Source organism: Saccostrea cucullata, unplaced genomic scaffold, assembly GCF_032062105.1.
Source record: "Saccostrea cucullata isolate Sc308-1 unplaced genomic scaffold, CSIRO_AGI_Scuc_v1 ctg7369, whole genome shotgun sequence".
NCBI classification, from domain to species: Eukaryota; Metazoa; Mollusca; class Bivalvia; order Ostreida; family Ostreidae; genus Saccostrea; species Saccostrea cuccullata.
Genome location: NW_026939477.1, coordinates 22,587 through 41,803, shown reverse-complemented (window position 1 = coordinate 41,803; position 19,217 = coordinate 22,587). Strand labels below are relative to the sequence as shown.

Sequence of the window (19,217 nt, the reverse complement as noted above, 5' to 3'; positions counted from 1 at the left end):
AACATACTCATTTACAAGAATTTTTCTTCTCTAGACATTGATCATTGAAATGTTTCAAAGATGTTTTATAGGTTAGGAAAACTTTGAACATGATGTAAATTTAATATGTTCTAAACATTTGCAGATTAATTTAAATATATGACATTTATTAACACTTGTATTACAAATATGTTCAATATAAATGATGCTAATTTAAACAGAAAACATTAGTTTTAAACAGATATGGGATGATCGCTATGTGTTTTGTCCGTTTTTAAAATAAACATACCTTTTCAATTTTATCCTTCAGGCTATACCTTGACCATCAGAACCTCACTCAGAAAATTATATGAAAGCTATGAATACTTTCTTTAAAAATACTACTAAAAGTCTTAAAAAACGAATTAGCAAACATAAAAAAATTAATCTTCTGTAAGGGTAAAAGAATATAAACCTTCTCCATTTGTACTCTATGTTTGAGTGCTTATTTTCATGAGTATAAATCTTCATATGTAGAAAGAAAAAAAAATGTTTTACGTGCTTCTGTTCAAAGTGACTCCTTTATAGTAAGTAGAAGCTTTTCAAAACTTGAAAGACATGTTCCTGAAAGCAATTGTGTTGAAAATTGTTCCTGATTGCATAAAGCTTTATATTATATTACAAGTGTTATGATTCCGTTAGTAACATTAAAAGCAAGAGATAGATAGCCAGTGTATGGAATTAATTTAATTCTACAGGTAGGATTTTTGTTTGCATTTAGTTTAAAATATTACGTGAAATGTTAAGCAGAAATTGACTTTTAAACAGTTGCTATCCTCATCAAATTTTAAAAAGTGTAAATAATCTTTCCCCCCCTTTTTTAACGTCAGTATTCATGTGCATTTCGCAAAAGCATTCAAAACAACGTTAGTGTTACTTAAGTAAACATTATTATGTAGGAAAACAAAGTGTTCTCTCTTCATATTAATTCAGAGTTGTAGTGTTTTATTACAAAAGGGGGATGTCTTCTAAACAAGATCGAGGAACAGAATATATTCAGTCAAAAATTGTAAATTCTTTTAATATTCAGTATGGTTATAGGTGTACTTTAAAATAATTTAACCAATAAGTATTATTAATAAAATACTTGTCACATTATAACATAGCAAAACTATACAGATATCCCAGAAAATTATTTCAACTAGAAAAATCTCTTTTGAATCCAAGGACGAAAAATTATATTTAAAATTGATGTTCACAATAACCTCAGGAAATGTGTAACTATTTTATATTGATGTCAATTTTCCATGTACACACATAAAAAAATGTTTAAATAAAATTCAAATATTTTTTTCTAATTCTATTTTGTCGCCTGCCTTACGCATCAAGTGGAAAACGGAAAAGTATTTGGAAATGGAGTGTTTTTAACAACTTATTTCTTATTGCAAGTTAACCACTTAAAAACAGTTAAGGGTTGTTCTGTGCTTCGTTGCAATTTTCCTCTTATAAAATTTTTCTTTTATTTTCGTGATATCTTAAAAACAGTCTGGTGAGTTCGTCAACAAACAAAAAGGCTACCTAAAAATAAAATCATAAATTACATAGTTTAATTATAAATAAAAGATCTGAAAATTAGAATGCGCAAGTCAACAGGGGATGTTTTCTCTTCCTAGGCATCTAATCTTGGAATTTCCTTGATTGTACATTCTTCAAAATTTCGAAAGGTTCTTTGAGAAAATTGTATTAATTATATATAATACCCCCAAAAAAATGCAAGCATAATTTAAACCTGATATATTGCAACAAATTAAGAACACGGTACGCGTGATGCGTTAAGGCTACAATAATGAGGCTATGCCGAATCTATACGGGAATGACCATGACAACACACAAAAACATTGTTTCTTCATATTATAACAAAATAAAAAAAAACGGTAGATATGTTTTTGAAAGCAAATAAGGTAAAAAATTCTCCTGAACACATTTGTTAATCTATATTTATTTCATTACAAGTGTCATCAATGTGTTAGTATTCGGAAGACTTTTGTAGTAGAATTAGCGTATGGAATAAATTTAGCTCGACGGTTAGATTTTCTTTTGCATTTAATTTAAAAATAATACGAGAAGCTCTATAATATCAAGAGATATCACTTACCGTAATTGTTAAGCATAAAATCTTTTAAACAAATGTTTTCATTATCAAATTTCAAATAGTTTGATACATTTTTAAATAGCTTAATGATTTTTATTTCTAACACAATAGATTTTTCAACATTCCATGTGCATTGCAAAAAGTTACACAAAGCATCATTTGTGTCACTCAAGAATTATACGTATCAAATGCCATTTGTTACATATAAAGAAAATAGTTTCCTTGAATAATTCGTGTTTGAAATACAGCTGTATATACACCTGAAATAAGTCTGATTTTCCGCCTGGCGATATCAAAACATAAACTACATAGATTTCCCGAAAAATTGTAGATCCTCCGTTAAATAGAAAACCTATTCTGATTCCAATTTAAGGATTAATTCCCAGTGGGAAAAGGTGGAGATATACAATGATGGGAAATTTTAGCTTCTCTTGAAGATGTGATTTTCCTTTAAAAATATTAAATTGCTGAAATGGTTTTCAAAAAATCATTAAATTTCATTTCCTTGCATGTCAAAGGCATTGAGTAGAGAAATGAAAAAGTGTATCTAGCTTTGATGGATTATTTGATGAAAAAGTAGTCCGTCCTTGGCAATTTAATCTTTTTGTCAGTTTATTTCTTATTGCAGGTAAACCGGACTTGTATCTGCATATTTATGATCATTTTGTAGTTAAGAAATTGAAAGATCTATTGTGTTGCTTTCTACTCCCTAATTTGTGAAGCTTATGATTTGTTTACATGTAATGGATGATTGAAAGCTAATGATAAAAAATAGTCTTTTTCAAAGAGTTTATTTTAAGTACTGAAAGTGATATGTAATATAACAGAGTTGCTGATCATATAGTGGACCCTGATCGTATAGTATCTCTATTAGAATGTCACTTCGAAGAGCCCCGCTCCAGGGAGTGCAGAGTGCTGCTCCAACAAGTCCCATACAGAGTTCATATTCATATAACGTACAATACGTAATACTCATTTACACATGGAACAAACAAGTCAGATTTGAGTAAACAAGTTATAAAATGAATATTTGACAAAATCCTGGAATTTTATAAAATAAATTGTAATTTAAACATAAACTATAAAAAGTTTCAGTTCTATGTCCCGGTATTGTGCAAAGGTTAATATAATGTTAAGATAAGTTTTAGCAATGTTCCATTAAGTATCCTATATCGCCGTCCAGAGATAGATAAACATCCTGGTAGCTTACACTGTTATTAATCCGATTAACATATGTAACAGGTTTGTTTATCCAGGCAGAAAAGTATAACACTTTCATATCCCAGTTGGATTATAGGACAATGTACTCCTTCATCCTTACAATTGTAAATTGAACTTAGTTAATAATTTTCATTTTCTTGATTAAAATAATTGTCTCAAACCCGATAGGTTTAATTGATTTTGAAAAAAAATGTTATGAATGAATGACACCCTAAACGATTTGATTTTGTTTTTTAGCCGAGAATTCTCCTGAGAGACACTCGCCGTATCTTTATTAAGCTGAAATTCATTATTTTAGTATTCTATTGTTTCTTCTGGTTAACAAATTCTCTCAAAAAGATATCAATGTCAAAGATACATTCTTCTGAAATTCCGAATGATATTCGGATATTTGTTGTATCCAAAATAAGTCTCAAAATATATACCAAACCCTGCTTCCTTTTATTTTGTTTGTAAGTATGTCCTTAAAAATAAGAATTGGTGTTCTGATTCATTGAATACTTTTGTGAAATTACTCAGAATACATTCAGATATCATTTTTATTAACTGCATTTCATTTCGAGATTAACTTTGTTTCCAGGAGTTAAATATACAATGACATTTTACGTAAATTAAAACGAGATAGAAATTTTATTTAGAAATACTTGTTCGCGCCTGTTTTTATTTAGTTATTTATTTTTATTAATTACAGCGCGTGAACGTAGATGTTTTAGATTTCACATATTGCAATTGTCATGCTTATCTACGATTCATGTCGTTTTAGAGTGCCCTGGTTTAGAATATTTCGTTGAAATGGGGAACCACAAAACATTTTGCCCTTGGATGCTTCTTCTTATGATATCTATGACGGTTTCTGGTGAGTTTTCTGTCACAAAATATTCTTCTAGACGAGAGGAATTGAGTCTTCTTAAAAATCTTTTAAAAGTTTTGGAGCAACTTGTGAAAGACCAGTCCACCAAAATGGAAAAAATCGGAGGAGAACTTAATGCCATAAATAAGAAAATGCCAAATGGTAAGTTCCTTATGTATAGTAAAGCTGTTTCCTGTAAAAATTACACCTTTAATAAAAAGAATTGTTCGGAAATATCGCCGACTACTGTCATATTTTTTTCAAATTAACTTCATATTACATGAATATTCAAATTTGACAGAAATATTTTAATAATAGGCTTGAATGACGTGTATTTAAAATTTTGTTTAAGAATCGTGATTAATTTCAAATTGATCCAGATTCCAAAAAGAAAAAAAAAATAATGCGAAAATCGGATCGCAGAAAAGTTCTAAATTAAGATATTTACAATTAATACACAAAATAATGTCTTTTGTCATATCCTCTGTAAAAAGGCGCAAAGAAGCGAATAAAATGGTAGACTATCACAATAATTTTTTTTTTTACATCGTTGCATATTCAAAATTATCCCGCAATACTTTGCTTCGGTGAAGAAAAAAAATCATCTTAAGAGGTCATGTAGTCCTCATTGAAAAAAAAGATGACGTCGTAAAACGTCTCTTTGACGCTGTTAACCGAAAAATGTTATATATGCTGAAAAATTCAGGATAGAACTCTGCAAATGCTTGAACAGCGGGGAATATGTCAAATGCTTGTCATGCATATGTGTATACAAACCACAGGCAAATTTTGAATAATAGATGCTCTGTATCCGACTGGGACAATCTTTGAGAAAACGCATTATCTATACCATTTTTCTATTTTTTAAATTAGTAAGGGATAACGTGCTTCACAGTTGCCGATCTTGTGAAAGCATACTTACGCAGTATAAAATATAACATCCAGAAAAATCCAGAGACAAAAGTATGCTACATTGTACTGGAAATTTTTTTAGCAATTTACTTTTCAAAATATAGAGAAATTATTTTTGAAGGCACTTGTATTGGGCCATATTGGTGAAATGTATTGATATACTAGTACTATTTTTAAGAAACTCGTGACGCTATGTTTTTGATTTTTCTATGTTTCTAATGTTGGACCATTGTTACAAAACATGTTGATTTCTTAAAATTGAATTACTTGACTCTTTTTAATCACAAAGAAAGATATTCAAACATCAATAAGAAAAATAGTTTTACAGAAAAAAATGAGTCCTTTTTAATTCATTGAAGATAGTATAGCGAAGACTGACATGGTCGGCAAGCTTTTAGAACTAACCTTTCAGAACAAACGTTAAAGCATATATTCCAACTTTCATGAGCACAATGAAATAAGGAACAAAGTATTTTAATCAAATAAGAATAAATATATACATTTGAGCTTCTGATGATTTGCTCGGGAATGAACTAACGTCAGTCCAACCGAATTTCTCTATATTCAAATTTCTCATTAACCCTTTTACCCCCAGAGACGCATTTGGACGCACTTTCACCATCACAGATATTAAACTGTTGGCGTTTTGTTAATAATTGGGATACCACAAAACAATTGATATTTTCTTAAACTAAAGAAGAAACTGAACAATTTTGCTACACAAAGTTTTTCTATTTGATATTAGGAAATTATCGTAAACCTGACCTGAATATTGCATATCCTACCAGGAAGTTGAGAAAATTGCTATAAAATGACTGATTTTGTGCTATTTTCTGTTGGCTTTATCTAAATAACAACACAAAATAAAATTAAAATAAATGCCATAACCCAAAAGTTTGGAACTTTCCCTACAATTTTTATGGTGGACGTTGTAAGGTACACGCATCCGTTACAGAGATATTTGTTGTTGAGTATTGGATCTTTTACGAGTAAAACACTCAAAATGCACTATGACGTCATTTGACGTTTTACGTGTACAATGAATTTGTTTATGAATGCAATGTAAAAAAAACTGATTCTTTTGATACTTGGAACAAATTTATTTTTTTATTAAATGAATTATTCTTAAAGAAGAGTTATTGTTCGACATGATCTGAGCAATATACATAGAAAAGTCCATAACTTTGAGAGATATATATGTAAATGTAGTAATAGTCATTGGCTCAGCGCCATGATTGCGCACACCCCTTGTTTCAGAAACCCCTGTCGAATTTGTCATTCCTGTACATAGAAGGAGCAATTCATCTGAAATAATTCAATATTATCGTTATCATTTTACAAATCATAAACTATGCATGATCGAGAGCATGACCCAAACAAACTCAAACAGATGCAAACTCGTATTGGGGGGGGGGGGGGGGTCAGACGAGAATTGGTGTTTATTTAGTACGTTTGGAGTTGTGATCTAAATTCAGAATCATGTGTACAATACTAAGATTCATTTTTTTTTAAATGGATAATTTCTAATATTTAACACAGTATGAAGGTTTGATTACTTCTTTTTTCCAGTCAGTTTTGCAGGTATAATTATAATTAATATTTAGGCCCAGTTAAGCCTTTGATTTAGCACTAAATATGGCTAAGGGGCGTTCCATCTATACCTAATTATTACAAAGGGCTCACAGTGTGACCGGTCTGAAGGGAATGTTTACTCCTCCTATAGGCACCTAATCCTATCTCTGGATTTTTTTTAAATCAATGACTTGTCGTTGTCTTTGCCTTTTTTCATTTCATTTGTAGACCAGTAAAAAGCTCCAAAGTCTTGTGATGATACATGTGCTGTAGGTCGTTATAATCAAATCACGATGCAAAAGTTTTACATTATTTTGATTATATAACATATAAAACAGTTTGTCTATAACATACTTCCAGGAACTGTATCTAAATATTTTTTTTCAGGCCACACAGAGTTAAAAACAAGTCATTAGAAAACTTGGGATTAACTAAAAAAAATTCCTTCGTTGAATAGTCCTTTACAGATTAGCATGGATTACAAGTATGTGCATTGAGGAAGCTTAGAAAGTTGATTAATAAACTGTTACAAAAAATAAATAAAACCGAGCTAGTATATAGTCTGTGCCAGATGATTGCACAAAAATATTAAAATGCGCTATTGAATTTCAAAGTCGCCTCTGGTTTTTAAAATGTTATGGAAATAAGTTAATGAAAGTTTAATCAGAATTATCCAGAAATTATGCCTAAAAATCTCCACAATTTTATTCACACGAGGGGTATCTTTGCAGAAAAATATAAATATTTTGTTATACTTTTTAAAAATTATTATACAAATTTATACGGAAAAGTGTCTAACATTTCTATTGTTTTGCTGAGCGGATATAAAAAAAATTGAAGTTGGACCGCTGATTCAGAGTGACATGTTGGACCACTTAGGCAACAGAACGGGCGGAACTTAATCTCATTTTCATTTGTTGGTGTTCAAAAGTGACGGACCTATTGTTACATCATGAAAGGCAGTACAAAATACATACACGTAAAACAAGAGGCCAATGGGCCACATTGCTCACATAAGCAAATAGAGCTAGGAAAAAGTAGAAATTGGTTAATTATTGATAAATTTAAATCTAAAAGTAGTCTCATGACCAATCATGGCTTTGCTATTCTTGAGAAGATGATTTTTAAAGAATTTTCCTATATATGTCCATGTTAAACTTTGATTGGCCATTGTGGCCCTGCCCTACCCCCGGGGGTCATGATTTGAACAAACTTGAATTTACACAACCTGAGTATGTTTCCCCATAAGTTTCATCTTTCCGGGCACATTGGTTCTTGAGAAGAAGATTTTTAAAACATACCACCAAATTTTCATTAATTCCAAATTATCTTCCCTTGAATGAGGACGTGACCCTTCATTTGAACAAACTTGAATCCCCTTCACCCAAGGATGCTTTGTGGCAAGTTAAGTTGAAATTGAGAAGAAGTTGAAAATGTGAAAAGTTTACAGACAGACAGACGGGCAAATAGCTAGACAGACAGATAGACGGACGCCAGACAAAGCTCACTTGAGCCTTAATTTGGCTCAGGTGAGCTAAAAAAATTCTCAGGCAAAATGTGTTTTGTCAACCCTCGAATCAAATTGTCTCCCTTCGACCTAACGGCCTCAGGCAGACAGTTTGGTTCTTGGGTTCAACAAAACGTATATTGCCATCGAACTCAGTCAATAAATGTATATTATTTTACATTTGTACTATTTTAAAGTCTGGTGATGTATCAATGGATGAACATTTCTCGCCCCTTACAGATTGATTGATTGATTGTATACTGTTTAACGTTCCTCTCCAGAATATTTCACTGATATGGAGACGTCACCATTGCCAGTGAAGGGCTGCAAATTTAGGCTTATGCTCGGCACTTACGGCCTTTGAGCAGGGAAGGATCTTTATCGTGCCACACCTGCTGTGACACGGGGCCTCGGTTTATTCGGTCTCATCCGAAGGACCGCCCCATTTAGTCGCCTTTTACGACAAGCAAGGGGGTACTAAGGACCTATTCTAACGCAGATCCCCACGGGGCCGCCCCTTATAGAAGAGTTGTAATTAAGAACAATTAACAATTTGACAACATATTAAGGAATCGAAAGGCAGTGTGTGTAGTGCTTTTCCATGGCCCTATGGGAGTCATTTAAACTTATTGATGAGCTAGTGATATTGTATGTTCGAGTACATATTGTTGAGAAATCTAATATTCAGACTTCTGGAACCTGCAGACAAGTAATTTTATTCTATGATAATACTCTAGTAAATTGGGGGGGGGGGTCAAAAATGACTAGATATTACACATGTACACGTGCATCTAAAACATTTCGCACCGTTCACGGTACCTATCGCTCTGTGATAGGGAGGTCGTGGGTTCGAATCTCGACCGCGACTGACCTAAGTTGAAATAAAAAGGGTAGTATCTGTTCCTTAGCCATGTGCTCGGAACTTGACGTTAAAGTTTTGGGTTGTATGAGACCTTAAAAACCAAGGTACTGTGTCAAGTCAGGCGTAGGCATGATAAAGATCCCTCACTACTCAATGTCCCTGAGTACTGAGTAAAGGTCAAACTTTGAAGCCCTTCGTCAGTATATGGTGACGTCTCTATATTAGTGAAACATTTTTGAATGGGACATAAAACAACATACAATCAATTAATCTTAGACATATAGTTTTCTTCTAAGAAGAAAAAATGGTATATAAGACGAGATATTATCTTTTATGAATCTGATGATGATGACATCAAATCAACACTAACGACTTAACAAAGGAATATTAAATAGTCTTTATACCAATATTCTTCCTCATCTCCCTTTGATTGATTGATTGTATGTTGTTTAACGACCCTCTCGAGAATTTTTCACTCATATGGAGACGCCACCATTTGCCGGTGGAGGGCTACAAATTTTGTCCTATGCTCGTGCTCGGCACTTAGGGCCTTTGAGCAGTGAGGGATCTTTTTTATGCCAGCACCTACTGCGACACGGGATCCCGGTTTATACGGTCTCATCCGAAGGACCGGTCTCCACGTCCCACAGTGGGATTCGAACCCTCGACGTAAGGATTGACTCCTTGCTTCGCGACTCTAGAGCAGACGCTCTAACCACTGCGCCACGCATCTCCCTTTGACCAATGTTTTATAAATGTCAATTTTTGTAACATCATTTGTAATTTTAATGTGCAGCATGGTATTGAATACGCGGTGTAGTTTTCCACATTTTGTTGAAATCGTAACAATCTTTAAAGTGTCCCCTTCTCAAAATTTCAATTCTTTGTTACCATGGCAACACTTTTCATTGAAAAATAAAAAAAAGTTGTGTAAGTGTTCTCTACAAGTGTACCAAACTTTATTGAAATCAATCGAAAGCTGTAAGAGGGAAAGCGATTGAAAAATTGCTTACTACGTTCAGACAGCTGTAATGCCGCAAGGCATTACCATGTTTACGGATGACGGACATTATGTCAAACCCCTCTTAAAAATAAAATTGACTAGTATAACTTAAAACTAGTTGACAATTAATGCTTTGTTTTAGTAGTATCACTAAATCTTCTGTTATGGAAGCGTTATTTGTAAATTTGTTTGTATTTCTGGGAAGTAAAAAGGAGAAAAACATATATTTTGGCAATTATGGGCCTTATCCGTTGCCATGGCAACCACATTGTCATTTTACTCTACAAAATTAAATACTTTAGGAATTTACCTTTCAGAAAATATACAGGTTGCTTTACGTAAAAGTGACTAGAAAATGTCCAAATTTCTATTCAAAAATTCTTAGTCAATTTGCAGTAAAATCGCAAAATCTCTGGTAGTTAAAGGGTTAAAGTATTTTTGAAAATCTAATGCAAACGATTTTAAATATGTTTATTTAAGATATTGGAGGTAACAAAAAAGACATTATGGATAACATTTCCAGCGTTGCAATCGAAAACAAACGACAGGATGGCACCATTTTGAACCTTGAAATAAAGCAACAGTTATTTGAAAGCAATTTGAAAGGTAAGTAAATAACAATATTTAATTCAGAATTTTCATAAATTGATACCTACCTGTGGGGTTTGTGTCTCTCAGTTTATTCGATAAACAGGAGCGTGTTCTGCATAAAGAGGGTGGTACAGTCTATTGGCAGGCAGGCAAATCGAGCGCGAGTATTAACATTCTCGTTTGAAGTCTTTATTTTGCAATTTCTATGTTCAAGCCATTGATTTTTTCAGCAAATATAAATTATCATAAAATAGAATTCTGACTAACGTTTTTCATACAAATTGTAAGGCCATCACTTAAAAAGTATTTTTGACGGATCCTTTCTTTTTCCTGATCATGACAAGGAGCAAACGGCGGGTATGACGAGTCGGCAGCAGATGCTTATTCCTCCGTGGCATTTGATCTTTCCTCTAATATTTTAAGAAGCTCATGTTTGTTCTGCTTTTGATTTGTGTTGTTTAGGTGGATTTTAAGCTTGATTACTGTTTATTATCTATTAAATCATTGATTTTTTTCTCTTCTACGGACAATGGCATACAAATATGTAAAGTCTTCTTTTGTTTTATAATAATTTTAACTGTTTTTCAAGGTCAGTTATCTAAATTCGAGACAATGACCTTATCATTTATACTTCTAAAGGAAAATATATCTTTGATTTTCCATAAGAATTTGATAATTGTAAGTGTACCTTATTTAACATTTTACAAAAAGAATATAGTTTTGAAATACATATTGATCAAGGAAATTATATTCATTTTAGATATTGTAAGTGAAAGCAAAGAAATAGCAAATAATGTAACCAGTATTGCAGTCGAAAACGAAATACAAAATGCAAGCATTAATCAACACGAAGAAAAGCAACAATCGTTGGAGAGAAAATTGAATGGTAGGTAAATATCATTCTCAATACAAACTATCAAATATATATATGTTATAACATAATATGTTTTTATTGTTACACTGTAGACATAGATCCAGTTGTAAATGTCAAAATTGATATCATATAAATAACTGTTTTTCAACAAAACGTGTATGTTATAGACAATTTCAAGAAATGTCTAGAAATTGGCACTTTAACATCCAACGCATCACATATTCTGACCGAGTTTCTTCTAGATATACAACAGATGGTTTTACGTAATTCTGTTATTATATGTAAAACGTTTTTTTATCTTCATACCCTTTCAAACAAACAATGCAACTCAGATGCGCATACATCTATGAAGCATGATATTGTAAAGTGTTTTTTCAGATCTTGAAAGTGAAAGCAAAGAAATAGCAAGTAACATAACAAGTATTGCAGTCGAAAACGAAATACAAAATGCAAGCATTAACCAACATGAAGAAAAGCAACAATCGATGGAGAGAAAATTGAATGGTAGGTAATTATAAACATCATTCTCAATAAAAACTATCAAGTACCAATAATATATAATGTGTTTTTATTGTTACACTATAGATATAGACCCAGTTGTAAATGTCAGAATCGATTTCCTGTAAATAACTGTATTTCAAAAAAACATGTATGTTATAAGCAATTTCAAGAAATGTTTAGAAATTTGCAAGTTTAAAACATCACATATTCTGACCGAATTTCTTCTAAAATATACAACATATGGTTTTACGTTATTGTGTTATATGTAAAACTTTTTTTATCTTCATACCCTTTTAAACAAACAATTCAACTCAAAACGTAATGAAATGAAAAAAAAAATTGTACTAGTACTTGAATTATGCAACAAATAAAAATAAACAATGTGCATAAATCCTTGAAGCATGATATGGTTAAGTTTTTTTTTTCAGATCTTGAAAGTGAAAGCAAAGAAATTATTAATAACATAAGAAGTATCAAAACCAAAACTGAAAGACAAGATGCTACCATTGCACAATGTGATGTGAAGCAACTGTCACTTGAAAGAAAATTGAATGGCAAGTTCGAAATGATTTATAATAAATTCATACATAATTTTCACAAAATTCAGGTGCTAAAATTTTTAATGATAAATTGCCTGTTAATGCAAAGGTTCTACAATGTCTAACAAAATACTTTTTCCTAACAAAAAATGAACCACATGGATACCTATGAAAAAATGTTTATATTTATTTTGTACAATAACATGCGATGTTTCTCTACTTATTTCTAAGTACATTTATAGTTGATCATGTTGTTAAATTGGCGGGACTGTGGATCTCCGGTCCTGTATCTTTTTTAGCTCAAGTGAGCTTTTCTGATCACATTCTGTCCGTCTGTCTGTCTGTAAACTTTTCACATTTTCGACTCTTTCTCAAGAACCACTGGGCCAATTTCAACCAAACTTGCCACAAAGCATCCTTGGGTGAAGGGAAATCAAGTTTGTCCAAATGAAGGGCCACGCCCTCATTCAAAGGGAATTGGATTAATGAAAATTTAAAAATCTTCTTCTCCAGAACCACTGTGCCAGGAAAGATGAAACTTATTGGGAAACATCCTCAGGTAGTGTAGATTCAAGTTTGTTCAAATCGTGACTCCCGGGGGTAGGGCGGGGCCACAATGGTCGACCAAAGTTTTATTTCGAAATATAAAAGAAAATTCTTTAAAGATCCTCATCTCAAGAATAACAAGGCCATAATTGATCATATTTATATGGAAGCATCCTCCGGTAGTGTAGATTCAAGTTTGTTCAAATCATGACCCCCTGGGGTAGGGCAACAATGGCCAACCAGAGGTTAACATAAAAATAAAAAAGAATAACAAAATCGTAATTGATCATACTTAAATAAAAGCATCCTTAGGTGGTGTAGATTAAAGTTTGTCCAAATCATGTCCCCCGGAGGTAGGGCGGGGCCACAATGGCCGACTAAAGTTTACATAGAAATATATAGGAAAATTCTTTAAAAATCTTCTTCTCAAGAATACCAAAGCCATAGTTGACCATATTTATATGGAAGCATCCTCAGGTAGTGTAGATTCAAGTATGTTCAAATCATGACCCCCGGGGGTAGGGCGGGGTCACAATGGTCGACCAAAGTTTTACATAGAAATATATAGGAAAATTCTTTAAAAATTTTCTTCTCAAGAATTACAAAGCCATAATTGATCATATTTATATGGAAGCATTCCCAGGTAGTGTAGATTCAAGTTTTGTCAAATCATGACCCCCGGGGGTTTGGCAGGGCCACAATGGCCGACCAAACTTTTACAAAGTACTTATGGATTTAAATTTTTTAATAATAAACCAATTTCTACTTTTTTTATAGTCAAAGTGCTCAGGTGAGCGATGTGGCCCATGGGCCTCTTGTTTTTTTTTTTTAACACCAGTGAGGTATAAATCCGCAGTTGCTCATTGCAATGATGTTCATCATATGTGGATTCTCAAAAAATGCCAAGAACTTTCTAAGAACTAAAAATGACTAATTTTACATATCAAAAACCAGACACATCAAGGTGTTTGATTTTTTTTTACACTCCAGATAGCCATTAAGACGTCACAAGATCTTATATAGCCTCACGAGAGAAATAAATTCAATATCCAACTACAAAACATTAAAGTTTCTATTTATTACACTTCCTTTTGATTTTTCCCATTGTCTTTTCCTTACACATATTGTAAGTGTCGTCCGCGTGTAGCAGTGGTCTGAGCGTCTGCTCTTAAGTCGCGAAGTAAGGAGTTAATCCTTACGTTGCAGATTCAAATTCCACTGTCGGACGTGGAGACCGGTCCTTCAGATAAGACGGTATTAACCGAGGTCCCTTGTCGCAGTAGGTGCTGTCACGAAAAAGACCCCTCCCTGCTCAATGGTCATGAGTGCCAAGTTTGGGACAAAATTTGCAGCTCTCCATCGGCAAGTGTGAAAAATTATCGAGAGGGACGTTAAACAATATACAATCAATCAATCAATCAATAAATCACAAGTCATAAGCTATGACTTTCCGTATATACTCGCGTATAAGTCGTTGTATTTTTTGACGTTATTTTGGTGGGCTTTGCTATTTGCCAAAATCTGGTAAGAATTTCAAAGAAACTCATTGATGTTTCATCCTGGTTTCAATTAATATTTTTGGAAATGACACTTATATTGAATCTTAAATTATTAAACAAAAAGGCAATGCTCACTTAAGGGGTGAGGGTGGCGACTTTAGTTTACATTGCTCAATATTTCGCGCATCATAGTAAAAAGAAGCGTAATTACTGTTTAAATGCAACTTTTTTTTGCTTAATTATTAAAAATAAACAAAAGTTAGTAATAAAAGGTATAAAAATATAATTAGAATTTGATATAACTGATTTTTTAACCGATTTTGCCATTGATAGGTAGGTTGACGTCCTTTCAGTTGTTTTTGAAGTTATGATCATCTGTAGCTCTTAAAGAAAGGGGTAATATAAATATTATTAAAGAAAAAGTAATAAACATACGCTCTTGAAATTTAAATAGAGAAAATTGAGAATATCTTTAATATCTTTATTATGTTTTCATGTGAATCCATTGTATACGTCATATTCTGTAATGCTCTATAAAAATTGCAAACTTTGCTAATTTTTTGCATTTTGAGATGCTCCCTCTGCTAACAAGACGGTAGAACTTTGTGTTTCTTACATATATTGTATAATATAGTATTACTCAAAATGTTTATTTTTATTAGTATTTGTATAATTTGCTTTAAAGTGCTAAAACTTGGCATTTTCATATATAATCATTTTGTAAATGTATCGTATTTTGAGACGGTCCCACAAAAATACCTGGACGGTAGATTTCCCCCAAACTTTGCATGTACACTGAAGTTAAAGTAAGTTATATCTGGTGTAAAAATGAAGAGTTTCGCTATTGTAGTTTTCACACAATAAAACAACAGTCGGCCCCCTTAAGGGGAGACAGGACATATGTCACGTGACTATAAAGACATATTACGTCATAATCTGTGATGATTTACATGTTAAACATTGTTAAAATCAACAGTTCTTGTTTAATTTTATTTTAAATTCTAAAATTGTTTTTTAAATAAATATTATATTAGAAATTATTATTAAGAAAATATTAAAAGATCTTGCCATCATTTAGATATTGTGAAGTTGCCCAATCCACACATTTGTTTTTCTTTACCCTGCAGTCTGACGTCAGTGACGTCAAAGACGCAGTGTTTGAATTCTCAGTGCAATGAGATCAAGTACACACACCCGTCATGACCAATTTCATTTCATGATAAACAGGTCATAGTCAATGTTTCGTGATAAAGAGCTTAGTCCACGAACCATCAAAAAATGCCTATTGCTAAATACTAACGTTATTTTTATCATAGATAGGATAGACTTTAAGCTTTTCATAACCGTTTTTCTTTTTTCAAAATCTATTATACTTTTTAATAACAAGGTCTTGCAATTTGGCAATGTTTTCATAGAAAAATGCAATAGGAACATAATTTTGTGTAATGTAACGTCATGTCAATTAGTGACAGAATGACTATGCTATTGCAGACATATACGAATTTAGGGCTTTAAATGCAGTAATTAGTATCAGATATTTATCTTGTCAACTTATCAATTATTTAAAACAAGAAAGATGATAATTCTGACTGAATGGAATAAAAAAATATTGGATATCACTTCCGCTGCGGAAGCTTTAGATCCATAAGATAGTTGATATTGGAGCATTTTAAAAATCTAGATCTAATAACCGGTACACTACTTGAAAAGAAGCACTTTCTAAAGGACCTTTTTACTACAATTTTTTAAAAACTTGGCGAGTGCTCGCGAAGGTGTGGTCTGTTGTACAGGCCTCAGCTGTTAACCAATTTTCATAGGCGAGCGAGAAATATCCGCGAGACTCGCGCACACCTCAATTTCGCAGATATTTATCTTCGCGATCCAGCCAATCGCTGGATCATGTTTAATCCAGTAAAAAAATTATTAATGTATGCAGAACGGTATTTGTAATATATGTCGTAAATACATCGTTATCGATTGACTTAAATGTAATAAAATAAGTATGTTTTCAAACTTGTGCATTGCTTGTTGTTTATCACTTTTCATTTCATTTTCACATTACGATTTCCATGTGTAGTGTTGCGTATGTAGTTCTTATAAACACACGTCAAGATAAAAAGTGAAATACAGGTAGAAACATTAATATTTTACTAATATTTATAGGGAAAGATTGATTTAACAGAAAAAAAGCTTCTTAAAAAGGCCTTACTAAAGACAGCATAAGAGGACAGTGAAAAATGATATCCGTTGTTCTTTAAATCGAATACACGTGCAAAATTTTTTTTTTAGAAAATATACCTGTGTCCAGTAAATTATGTAATTTTGAAGTTTAGTTTTAGACAAGTTCTGTAGTTCCCATTAATGCTGATATAACTGTATGTAATGAACGTATAATTTATGGCAAAGCATGGACCCCCCTCCCCTGGCCTCTTCTAACGTGTAGTGATAAACTACTAATCTTAGTACGTAGTAGCCGATCCAGCGATATTCAGATATTAAATGCAAAGGAAGACATAGTCCCCCACCCCACCTTTTCCCTATACCTTCCACAAAGGACACTTTATAGTTTTCTGACGTTGGTGGAAAGAAGTGTGTATATTTATGCAGGAAAAATAGCAAAATTCACACTAATTAGGTATTTCGAATGGAACTGGTTTATTTTCATTCTCAAAATATGTTTGATTCAGGTTCTTTGGAGTGAGTTTTCAAGGATTCATTTAAAGCCATTCAAACATAAAAGTAACTAGGGCTAATTGTAACGGGAACCGTTACAGATGTTCCCCAAACGCTCCCCAACTCCCTTTGGTGCCTTAGTCTCTGTAAGCTTCATTTAATAAGATGAACTCTATGCACGTGCATGCATATGCATGATGACCATACATTTTTGTAGGAGTCCCTTATGTATATCTCCGTTCTAAATTCCATCCTTTTTGGTTGATTACCAAGTAAGTTATGACAATTTAAAGTTTAAGCCAATCAGATTTCTGATTCAACCAATCAGAGCGAAGTGCACGTGCATGCATGTGTATGATGTCCATAACTTTTTGCAGGAGTCTATAATGTCTATCTATGCTCTGAATCCCATCATGTTTGATTGAAAATCAAGGAAGTTATAGCCATTTAAAGTTTTAGCCAATCAGATGGCAGCGCACGTGCATGCGCGCGCTTTCGTGAAAATTGTTTTATATCATACTGTAGAATATCCTACTGCATGACTATGTTTAAAATTTCAAAGCATTTCGGCAAAAAACAAAAAAAGATATTGAGATTTTTGTTTCAGCTAATCAGAGCAAAGCTCACGTGCATGCATGTGCATGATAATCATACCTTTTTGTAGGAGTCTATAGTGTCTATCTATGCTTTGAATCCCGTCATGTTTAGATGAAAATCAAGGAAGTTCTAGTCATTTAAATTTTAGCCAATCAGATGGCAGCGCACGTGCATGCGCGTGTTTTCGTGAAAATTCTTATATATCATACTGTAGTATATCATACTGCATAACTATGTTTAAAATTTCAAAGCATTTCGGCAAAAAACAAAAAAGATATTGAGATTTTTCTTTCAGCAAATCGGAGCACAGCGCACGTGCATGCGCGTGAGTTCGTGCTAATTTGACCATGTCATAATATCTACACCACTAATATATCCTTATATAATGAGTTTTATAGTATTTCATCAAAAAATTTAAAAGTTATAGCGATATTAAGTATATCAGTCATTTCACTCATTTCACGCGCACGCACGTGCATGCGTATGCGCGCAAAATGACCTTCGTTGTGCACACCTACACTACACACCTATTAACCCTAAAAAGGTTTCAACTCAGTTGGGTGAACAGTTTCTGAGAAAACTCGCGGACAAAAAAAGTACCGGAGAACAAAGAAGAAAAAAAAAAGAACTAGTGCTAATTGTAACGGGAACCGTTACAGATGTTCCCCAAACGCTCCCCAACTCCCTTTTGGTGCAATATTCCCTGTAAGCCTTATTAGATAAGACAACATCTGTGCATTTTTGACTTTAACAACGTTTTCCCAAAAGGATACCAATTATATTCAAATTTTAACATATTGCACGCGTGCCCATGTGAATGCACGCGCATAATGATCATATAATCTTGTCTACACTTTCTATATATTAAAGTATACTTTATATGAAAGCATTTAGTCCAAAAGTATTAAAAATCACTCATTCAAGTGTATTTTCAATTTCACTCGTTCCAAATGCACGCACGTGCGTGCACGTGCATGATGACCATACCTTCTTGTAGGAGGCCCTTATATCTATCTATGTTCTAAATCCCATCCTGTTTGGTTGAAAACCAAGGGAATTATAGCCATTTCAAGTTTCAGCCAATCAGATTGCAGCACACGTGCATCCACGTGATTTCAAGAATTTTTTTTCTAAATCATATTGTAGAATATCTTAATGCATAACTATGTTTTAAATTTCAAAGCATTTCGTCAAAAATCAAAGGAGATTTAAAGTTTCAGCCTATCAGATTGCAGCACACGTGCATGTGCGTGATTTCTTGAAATTTTTTGTACATCGTATTGCAGGATATCCTAATGCATGACTATGTTTTAAATTTCAAAGCATTTAGTCAAAAAATAAAGGAGATATAGCCATTTAA

The 19,217-nt window shown here is 32.8% G+C and overlaps 1 protein-coding gene across 1 annotated transcript; it reads left to right on the top strand.

Moving 5' to 3' along the window:
* Window positions 1–687: 687 nt before the first annotated feature.
* LOC134253093 (microtubule-associated tumor suppressor 1 homolog) lies at window positions 688–12,557 on the top strand (the record flags this gene model as incomplete). The annotated part of the gene is made up of 6 exons (XM_062735605.1): window positions 688–716; window positions 4,095–4,343; window positions 10,518–10,643; window positions 11,389–11,514; window positions 11,881–12,006; window positions 12,432–12,557. Coding segments are annotated over exons 2-6 (724 nt in total), but the record flags the coding sequence as incomplete, so codon positions are not given.
* Window positions 12,558–19,217: the final 6,660 nt, after the last annotated feature.